We start from the raw sequence: 10,546 nt of genomic DNA, 5'->3' as shown, positions 1-10,546 counted from the left end.
CCATGTAACCCGAGAACCGCTCGCCCCACCGATTTCAAATTTGACACGCACGTTCCACACCACCACAGGGAGTGCAGTACCTGGTGTCAAGTCCGTCAGATCGCCGGTTGTCCAGAACCAGCACAAAATCTGGACCTGATCACCCCTAAATATAGAGCTGGCCTGTTCTGACATCACAACACTTCATTGAAGTTGAAGTGGCGTCATGTTATGTTCGGCTCCTCAAGCTCATTACCTGTACACTGCAGTATCACATTCAACCCTATATTCTGTAACCCCTCCAGTACAAATGATTCAATGAATGATAATTATCATTAAGAACACATTTTATTTTCTACATCTACAAAAGCTAAACTAAATTTCATCGCAAAATAAAACCGCAGACCATACAGTATGGTCACAAAAACATGAAAGAATGACAAAAGTGGAAAGGTCTCTTGGTACAATGTGGTTTCTGAAATCCTGAGTAAGCTGATTCAAGTCAAAGGTGTCACTGATGTGTTTTCTTTATGTACCACGTGATATGTTTGGTAATAGCCTTTAATTATGCCTATAGAACTAAAAAATACATTGCATGGATGCACCTGGGACGTATCCTCAGTGATGTATCCTGAGGTCAACGGGGGTTCGGGTCTACGAACATCATACCCCCTCACTCAGGTGACCCAGCGTGAGGGGTATGATGTTGGTAGACCCGTATATTAATAGGCTATTATATTACATTTCACAACTAGACCAAAACAGCATACAGTACAACTACACAAAGTCCCAAACAGACCTGAACAGTACCTGAGCAATTTTGTTGGCAATATCATAGCTCAAGATAGGATCACAAGAAGTTTGATAACATTGATGAGATTAAAATACAATCACACACATGTGACATGCATCACAATTACTGACATTGAACAACAACAATGGACATGTAATAACACAATCAGTCTCCACATTTCTGCAGATACAAATTAGCCAACAAACCCAACAATTTGTCAGTTTCTCCTCGGATGTGATTTTCCAAGATCCAGCTACCTGATGGTGACCTGTAATCGAGTTGACAGCAGTGATTCCAAGCATCTGTGTAGACGGAGGGCGTGCGTGTGTGACAGTGCATGAGAGTGCGAGTGATAGATCAGCCTGTAGCAGTAGCTGGTCTGAATAAGGTCTGGGTGTGAAAAGGTATCAATAAGCTTAACCTGATTGACGGTGCCATTGCTGGCCTCTCTGACCACAGCGTGGAAGTCCTTCTCCTCCCAGGCTGGTCCTGCCCAGAAACTGATATCAAAGCTGAAGCGCTGGGGGAACAGGGAGAATGGGCAGAATGCTTCGCCTGGTGACAGGCATTGTTCAAAGTGCTTTAAGAAACGTGGATCATGCGTCCAAAGCAACCGCCAATCAGGTAGCGAGAACAGGAGCACGGCGAGGAGATCCAAATTTAAGGCCACGTTGACGCTAATTTCGCCGGTGTTGTTACTGATGTCACTACTAAACACCTTCCCTAACAGTCCCATTGGCTGTGCAGTTAGACACAGGTATCCCTGTTCTGTAACCAGGGTGACTCCGTAGGGAGCAAGCAGGGTCTCCAGGCTCTGGCCTAGAGATCTGATTGGTTCACATGCCACAGGGAACGTTCCACAGAGGACCAGCTGGTGAAAGGCAGGTGTGGCCCAAGGGCTGATAGGAACATTTCTGAAGACCAGACCACTGATTCCAAATAGGAGCTCAGTGAAGCCATTCCTGTCCCCATTGGGGGTTTCATTGGCATTCCCTTTAGCTTCAACATCACCGCTATTATCCTCTCTCTCCAAATTATTCTTTGCAGCACTTTTTAGCCCACGTCTTTGTTCTTCCTCTCGGATATGAGTCAGAAGCTCTTCCATCTGGGGAAGGAGTGATGGGCGCAGCACAAAAACACCCCTCATCTCTTCAAAATCAGTTTCGAGGCAGAAAGCCGACCCCGGGTTTTCGGCTCCTTGGCTTTTACCTTTGCTCACTTTGTCTGAAACTACGCACATGCTTAAAACAGTGACCAGTGTGTCCGCAGGTTTGTGACCGTCCCGTAAGGTGGAGTCATCTTTTTGTATATCCCCACCTGAGTGATGTTCTGTCAAAGGATGGCCTGGTGAGGTGGTGTTTAAGTGAAGGTGGTGTATCTGGTAGCATTGTGTGTCATCGTTCTCATGAAAGCACCTCTGTAGTCGTTTGGGGGTGAGGAGGAAGGGGACGGACTCAGACATCATGGAGACAGTCCATTTCTCCGCCAATCCTTTCAGCACAAAGTCTTGAACCAGCCGAACAGGATGGACCGAGGTCGGAGAGAGAAATCCCCTGAAAAAATAACAGTGACCATAAGCATGTGCAACACATTTATATTTTCATGGTCTAGTGTAGTTTCGTTAATTTGCGATATAATGTGGGCTAAAAATAAATATAGAGAAGAAACGTTACACTCTTGAGATATAAAACAAGCCTTAGGTACCAGTGAAAACATCTTACAAACAAAAAACAAACAAAGATATGAAAGCCGACATGATTTTGTTGACATAAGTCAGTGTAAAATCAAAATCAAAATATATATAAAGGATAGGGGACAACTTTTACAATTTCAGATTCCCTATCTATATACAGTAGGTACATAATTAGAACCTGTTTCATTCCGTATTATTACCTGAATATGTAATCGCTTAGTTCGGCAATTGTATCGTATCGAAGCTTCTCCCCCTCAACGGTCTCCTCCACTGTGATCCTCTGGGCAGTGCCGATGGGAAGGCTGCGTGCAAACACGTGAAGCAAAGCCTTCTCCACGTGGAAGCCCTTGTCCTGGCTCCTGCACACCAGAAAACAGTGTAAAAACTACAAAAAGGCAAGGCAGCAGCTTTATCTTCTCAGGAAACTGAGAAGTTTTAATGCTAGCAAACACACCCTGACCATGGTCTATAGATCACTCACTGAGAGTGTTCTCACTTTTAACATCGTGTCCTGGTTTGGGAATCTCTCAGTTAGAGATAAAAAACAAACTCACCCAGGTAGTCAACCAGTCAAGTAAGATCATTGGAGACAAACAATTGCAACTTCAGGACATATACAACCGCTCCATAACCAAAAAAGCAATTCAGATTTACAATGATTCTACCCACCCTCTAAGCTCTGAATTTGACAAAACTAGCTAAAAAGAAGGGTTACAAAACTTTGTTTGTGTCAACTGCTGTGGACATTTTAAATAAGAAAATGTTTAAATAGTTCACCTAACCCCCACTGTTCATGATCACTGTTGCTGTGTTTATGTGAATGCATTTTATATAGTATTTTAATGCATCTGTGTATTTTACGTAATGTTTTATTGTTGTAACTGACTGCCAGTGTGCCAAAGACAAATTTCCATTTTATGTAAATGTACTGGACAATAAAGTTTTCTTTATCTTTATCTTAAAACAAATCACCTGGAATAAACATTTTATAAAGCAAATTCTGTGCACACACGCATTCTGTGCTTCCATGCTGTAACACCAGTGGTTCTCAACATCTGGTTGAGATCTGACCATGTGACCACTTAGGGTCAGGAATGGACTCGTATGGGTCTGTAAACAAGAGTACAAATGGAACTTGGTTCCAAGTGTACATTTTGACAGTGTACATTGGGGTCACAGAGAAATGGTATCAAATGGGGGATCAAATTGGGGGTCCGGTCCTTTAATTGAAAGAAGTTGCGAATCACTGCTGTAACACTCACCTTCCATCTCCTTACCTGTAACCAGTACACCTGTAGTCCTTGTATTTCTCATCATCAAAAGGATGGACATCGCTTAAGATGAGGTCCGCCTCTGCTGCCATAGCAACAATCTGCCAGCTGTTGTGCCAGTCCCTCTGTGGTCGGTCGGCTGGTGTGCCACCCTGCCCGTTGCACAGGGCAACATGTATCTCCCCTTCCTCGCTTAGCATCTGAACACAGCTGGGCCCACAGCATGAAAGCAACAAAAACTTGTGTTCAGTAGGATGTGCTGTCCTGTAAAAACCACCAGGACTGATGATTCGCAATCCACATACTTGCTATTTTAGTCCAATTAAAGGTTACCTTACCCATAAAAAAATCAATATAACCTACCTCAGGAAGAAACTTTTAAGGAGTTCACGGTTCTTTTTGACGCCACTCTTTCGTCCGCAGTGAGGAAAGTTAAATACGACACGGTCAAATACGAGACCCTGCAGAGCTGCACATTCTCCAAGCTTTGTAGAGTCCACCTCATACAGCACCACTCCACCTGTAAAGGATACACAAGACATAATAAATGCAGCATTCATGCATACACTTTTTTTTCTTATTTTTTTGCCAAATTAAACACGTTAGCCAGTTTGTGTGATGAGTTAGGGTTCAGCTTAGTCCAAGGTACAGTATTGCTAGTATTTATATTATACTGAGAAGTTAGCTGTTAACGTTATAGGCTGTTTAGCCTCGATACCCAGGCTTTCATTTCGTCTGCGCGAAAGATGAAAGCCTGGAAAAAGCCGTGGGCTGAACCAGTCTAAAAGTGGGAGTCAACCCTTCCGGGTGGGCGTCGCTCTAAATGATGTGACGTAGCGCTGCACTAGGGGGGAGAGGAGGGGCCGGGGGTGACGGACAGATCGATGAGATCCAATCAGGGTGCGCGCATTTCTGAGGCGCGACCCGCCCCTCTAGACCAGAAATGTCTCTGCTTAGGTCAGGCTATAGGCTGTTCAGTTGTTGAAACCTTTTTTTATTGTGGACTACCTGGATTTATAGACAAATGTTTCTAACATTTCTGTGCATCTGAACTCACCTACAGTATGTCACCTATCTTCTATCTACAAAGGCACGAAATCTCTTTGTATCCGTCTGTGCTGCACATATCTCGATACTGGTAACTGGTCTATTTCAAACTTTGGGTGTGTAACTAATCACCGAGGACCCAAGGCATGATGTGCCGAAGTTGGTGGGATTGGCAAGAAATATGTATTGAACTGTACTTTCCTCAAACTGTGACTGTTAATAAAATGTTCAATCAATTAAAGAGGTCCCAGGGGATCGGGTGCTGGCAATTGCCAGTTTGCCACCCCCTGGCATTCACAATAAACCCTCAATTTCATTTATGTTATGCATTATTTCTCCACCTTTTTATAATCTTATTTTAGATTATTTTTAGGGCTTTAAGTGGATCTCAATCCAGGCCCTACATAAACGGGCTCACATATGACTGACGTGTGTGTGTGTGTGTGTGTGTGTGTGTGTGTGTGTGTGTGTGTGTGTGTGTGTGAGCTGAGACAGACAGACAGACAGACAGACAGACAGACAGACAGACAGACAGACAGACAGACAGACAGACAGACAGACAGACAGACAGACAGACAGACAGACGACTTTTTAACAAAGTATACGTAATTCCCTGTGTTCTGGTGAATTTGGGGAGTTTGACACCAAATCAAGCAGAAGGAAGGAAAATGACAATCAAGGAGTCAGGGGCACGGTGGCACAGTTGGTAGTGCTGTCGCCTCACAGCTAGAAGGTCCTGGGTTCGATTCCCGCTCGGGGCGCTGTGGGTGCTGGCGGCGTGTTTCCTCCTCCGCGTCATCAGTGCCCATACCCGAAGGCGGGGTTGGCGAAAGGGCCTTTCTGTGTGGAGTTTGCATGTTCTCCCCGTGTCCCCTAGGGTAGGTACCCTCACAAAAACATGCAGTAATCCTGGTCTCTAAACTGCCTCCCCCTGGCCAGCAGGGACGCCTGATGGAGGGGAAAGGAACTGGTTGGAATAACGTGTTCCTTCCACGCGCTACGTCCACCCAGGGAAACTCCCCCCTGTCAGGTGTAAAGGAACAACTTGGACACTCAAGCATGAAGGAAGCATGAGTTAAGTCCGTTGCTCTCCCTAGGTTGGCGGAGGGTGTGTAGAGCCCAGGATCACATCACAGGATGATTGACACAGGGGTGAAAAATGGGTTACAAAATCGTGGGACAAAAAATATAAATGAAAAAAAAAAAAAAGACAATCAAGGAGTCCTCAAGGACACGCACACACACACACAAACACACACACACACACACACACACACACACACACACACCAGAGTCCTTTATGATCTGAATGTTGGAGGCTGCGCCCTCCTGCTGTAGTGCCCCCTCTTGGCTCTGCAGGCAGGTGGCCGTGATGGTCTCTGCCTCGGAGAACCGGGAGAACTGAGTCAGAGCTGCCGAGAACGAGAAGTTCCCCTCTCCCACCAGTAACACGGCTCGATGATGATGATGATGATGAGTAGACATGTCGGGATAAATTACACGAAGATGATGACAGTAAAGCTGCAGACGTAACTTGCTCCCTCTCTGTTTCTACTAGGTGGAAAAGGGGGAATGCTTTTAAATGAATGGTATTAACTATGTTCTCCTCCTGAGCGAGTCCGTAGTCCTCCTGCCAATGAACGCTGCTGCCGCCGTGACGGAAACCGTCGCCGTTGTCATGAGCATCAAGTGGCGAGATCCTCTGATGCGAAGTCGTGTTGAAATCATACTGTAAAAAGGTTGAAATAACGCTTTTCGTTCTGTTGTTAATCGAAGCGAAAGGTAGCCCAGAATGTTGACACGTTCAAATGTTTTTCAGGTTACAGCTTGCCTTACCGTAATGTAACAAAGCGTATATTATAATAACGTTATTATTATGCCACAATATCACACACAACCAAGTGTTGCTTCTCGAATGACGTTAATGTGTGTGTTACAGTTAGAATGGTCCGATGAGAAACAAATCCCGGAACCTTTCCCCGTGTGACACCTAGTAGTGACGAAAGCCTGGTGAGGCGAGGTTAAGTAGTGACTGAACATTATGGTGTATATTTCCCAAAAGATTTTGTCCAGCAGTACATTACATTATTCATGTAGCCTATTTATAAAAAAATACATGGGCTATATGTGAGCTATATGTGAGCTTTCCCACCCAGGCCCACTCATGTCAATGCCCCTGAAGTGGGGTAAACTTAAACCTATACTCAGAGATGGGCAAAATACATTGAAAATGTATTTTGATACAAAATACAAATACTGGGTCAAAAAATGTATCTAAATACAAAATACAAAATACATCTTTATCCCCATCGAAATACAAATTACAAAATACAAAAAAGTATTTCAAATACGTATTTCAAATACATGTATTTCAAATAGGCCTACTGCCCATCTCTGCCTATACTCAGTACTCACACCCATTTTTGAGGGGCGCTAGCTAGCCCCTCCATATGTTGATGGTCTGTGTAAACACAAACATTGAAGACAAAAATGTGTAAACACAAACATTGAAGACAAAAGTGAGGATAGGAGTGAGGACACAAATTGTGATTGGCCGGATTCGCCGGAATGAGATGTATGATGATGTGTGTCTGATGAAAATAGTGCCCATCACAGTTCACACAGGTGTGATTTTGTGATTGACACAGAACAGTCGCCCCCTGCAGCAGAACAGTCGCCCCGTGGCCCCAGCGAAGGTAACTGGACAACTCACCCCTTTTGATGAGGTGAGATATCTATACTTTCGGGGTGAGTGCTAGTCCCTAAAAACAGTGTGTGTGACAGAGAGAGAGAGAGTGCAATCTATAACATGGACAGTGAAAGTCTACTGAAGCCTTTTGTAACCATTGTAATGTAAAAGGAGTATGTAAAAGGAGTAGGACTATAACTTGACTAGTTAGTTAAGGTGTAGGCCTACTATTTTAATGTCTCTTTAATTGGGACATAAAAATCACTTTATGGACATAGAAACATCAGAAAGCACCCAGACCACACCACTCCACACACTATTCATCCTGCATGGTATGCCCTGCTGGCATTTTGTAACTACAGTATCGTACAGAAATAGATGATTTATCATTCAAATAGAAGCATTGTAAATTAACTTGAGTAATGCAGATGTTTAAATGTACTCTTGACACACACCTGTCCACGTACAATTTACAATTTCAATTTACAATTTAGGCATTTAGCAGACGCTCTTAATCCAGAGCGACTTACATTTAGGCAAGAACAAAAGCATGGGAATACATCACATAAAAGCATTTATCATGAAACATGCGTAAGCTAAGAAGGTAACAGTGGAATATCTATATGATGAAACTATACATACACTATACATAATAAACTATACATATTCACTACTATGCTATACATATGTACTATGGCGTGCTATGACTATATACAATACAATTATAGTGCTGTCTACATAACATGCTATAAGTCTGTGTCAAATGCTATCTAAGCCAACAGAAATGCTATCTAAGGGGTTAGGGTAAGTGCTATGGGCCATGATGGAGTCTGAAAAGGTGGGTTTTCAGGCTACGGCGGAAGATTGGGAGTGATGCTGCAGTTCTGACTGCAATGGGAAGTGCATTCCACAGTTTTGGAGCCAGAAGGGAGAAGAGTTTGGGACGTGTGGAGCGTTGTCCCGGCGTTTTTAGTGAGGGTACTTCCAGTTTCCCTGCGTTGGCTGATCTGAGTGCGCGGGAGGGTTTGTAGGGTTCAATCATACTTGTAAGATATGGGGGAGCCATACCTTTGGTTGCTTTGAATGCCAGCATCAGAGTTTTGTATTCTGTGCGGGCAGCGACCGGGAGCCAGTGGAGGGAGCGGAGCAGGGGGGAGACATGTGAGAATTTTGGCTGGTTGAAGACCAAGCGAGCTGCTGCATTTTGGATCAGCTGGAGAGGCTTAAGTGCACATGCTGGTAGGCCAGTAAGGAGGGAGTTACAATAGTCGAGTTTTGACAAGACTGTTGTCTGGATTAGGAGCTGGGCTGATTCCTGGGTGAGGAACGGTCTAATTCGTCGTATGTTATAGAGTGTGAACCTACATGATCGAGTGACAGCTGTGATGTGAGCTTTGAACGAGAGCTGACTGTCCAGGACAACACCAAGATTCCTGGCTGTTGGGACAGACGTTACCAGGGCGTTGTCTACGGAAATAGTTAGCTCCTGCATAGGGCAGGACTTAGCTGGGAAGAAGAGAAGCTCAGTCTTGTCTGGGTTCAGCTTGAGGTGGTTGGAGGACATCCACTGTGATATGTCAGCCAGGCATGCAGTGATGCGCTCTTCCACCTGAGTGGCAGAGGGGGGGAAGGATAGGAACAGTTGTGTGTCATCGGCGTAGCAGTGATAGGATATATTGTGAGCAGAGATGATAGTGCCAAGGGATTTAGTGTACAGTGAGAAAAGGAGGGGACCAAGTACAGATCCCTGTGGGACCCCAGTTTGGAGGGTTCGGGGGGATGATAGCAGACCTTTCCAGGAAACCTGGTAGGTCCGATCGGTGAGGTAGGAGGAGAACCACTTTAGTGCCGTTCCACCGATGCCTAGCTCCGCTAGGGTTTCTAGGAGCAGCTGGTGGTTCACTGTGTCAAATGCTGCTGATAGGTCTAGGAGAATCAGTACTGCAGAGTGGGAAGCAGCTTGGGCAGCATGTAGCGCTTCTGTGACTGCCAGCAGGGCAGTTTCTGTGGAGTGGGCCTTCTTGAATCCGGACTGGTTGGGATCCAGCAGGTTGTTCTGTGAGAGATGGAGAGAGAGCTGGTTGGAGACGACACGTTCAATGGTTTTAGAAATAAATGAAAGGAGTGATACCGGTCTGTAGTTCTTGACATCTGAGGGGTCAAGGGTTGGTTTTTTGAGGAGTGGTGTTACTCTGGCTGACTTGAGGGCAGATGGGACGCAGCCTGAGGTTACTGAGGTGTTGATGATGGAGGTGATGAAGGGGAGCAGATCAGGTGCGATGGTCTGGAAGATTGGAGACGGGACAGGGTCAAGAGGACAAGTGGTAGGTCTAGAGGATGTTACTAGTTGTAGAACCTCGTCTGGGGAAAGAGGAGAGAAGGAGGACATGTATGGTATGTTGGGGTTGGTGTTGGTTGAGTCAGATGCCACTTTATGTGGGAGGGGAGGAAAGGAGCTGCTGATATCATCAACCTTCTTCTCGAAGTAGTTGACAAAAACATCAGCAGTGAGGGATGAGGGTTGAGTGGGGGGAGGGGGTTTAAGGAGGGAGGTGAAAGTGGAGAAGAGCTTCCTTGGGTTAGAAGTACAGGATTGGATTTTGGTGTGGTAGAAGGAGGTTTTAGCAGTGGTTAGTGAGTGGGCAAAGGCAGAGAGGAGTACAAATACATAGACACAAACATGCCCGCAAATAAAGACGCACACGCACACAACGTGCGTTGACTCTTAACTCTTGAGAGTGTAAATGTGTAAAATGGTTTTATTTTAGTTGTTGAGTACTTAATAACTTGACTACTTCTACGGCTATGCAAGTTACTGACTATTTTAAAGGCTGAAAGGCTTAAAGAAAGAAAATACATGAAAATCACTTGAGTTAGGTGCAACACACACACACACACACACACACACGTACACACACACACACACACACACACACACACACACACACACACACACACACACACACACACACACACACACACACACAAACCCTGTCATAGACGGATATCCTGAGCTAGAGCTTCACCAAAAAATCACACCTGTGTGAAATGAGGGGCGCTCTTGTCATCGTACA

General features: G+C 44.9%; 1 protein-coding gene across 1 annotated transcript; it reads right to left on the bottom strand.

Moving 5' to 3' along the window:
- Window positions 1-344: 344 nt before the first annotated feature.
- fdxacb1 (ferredoxin-fold anticodon binding domain containing 1) lies at window positions 345-6,691 on the bottom strand. The gene is made up of 5 exons (XM_083763557.1): window positions 6,073-6,691; window positions 4,100-4,256; window positions 3,743-3,946; window positions 2,666-2,824; window positions 345-2,325 (listed from the first exon to the last, which is right to left on the bottom strand). Exons 1-5 carry the CDS (start codon window positions 6,266-6,268, stop codon window positions 1,026-1,028), a joined length of 2,016 nt encoding a protein of 671 aa, XP_083619683.1. The 5' UTR covers window positions 6,269-6,691; the 3' UTR covers window positions 345-1,025.
- Window positions 6,692-10,546: the final 3,855 nt, after the last annotated feature.

Source organism: Protomyctophum parallelum, assembly GCF_964188405.1.
Source record: "Protomyctophum parallelum genome assembly, chromosome: 1".
Taxonomy (NCBI): Eukaryota; Metazoa; Chordata; class Actinopteri; order Myctophiformes; family Myctophidae; genus Protomyctophum; species Protomyctophum parallelum.
Note: the sequence above shows the minus strand (reverse complement) of the source record. Positions and strands in the feature narration are given on the sequence as shown.

Excerpts from the sequence above, each read along its gene's own strand:
- fdxacb1 (XM_083763557.1), bottom strand. The coding sequence starts at position 6,268 with ATGTCTACTCATCATCATCATCATCATCGAGCCGTGTTACTGGTGGGA. Across the intron at positions 3,947-4,099 it reads CTTAAAAGTTTCTTCCTGAG|CTGTGTTCAGATGCTAAGCG; the intron begins GTAGGTTATATT and ends CTGTGGGCCCAG. Across the intron at positions 2,825-3,742 it reads TACAGGTGTACTGGTTACAG|GAGCCAGGACAAGGGCTTCC; the intron begins GTAAGGAGATGG and ends TCTGGTGTGCAG.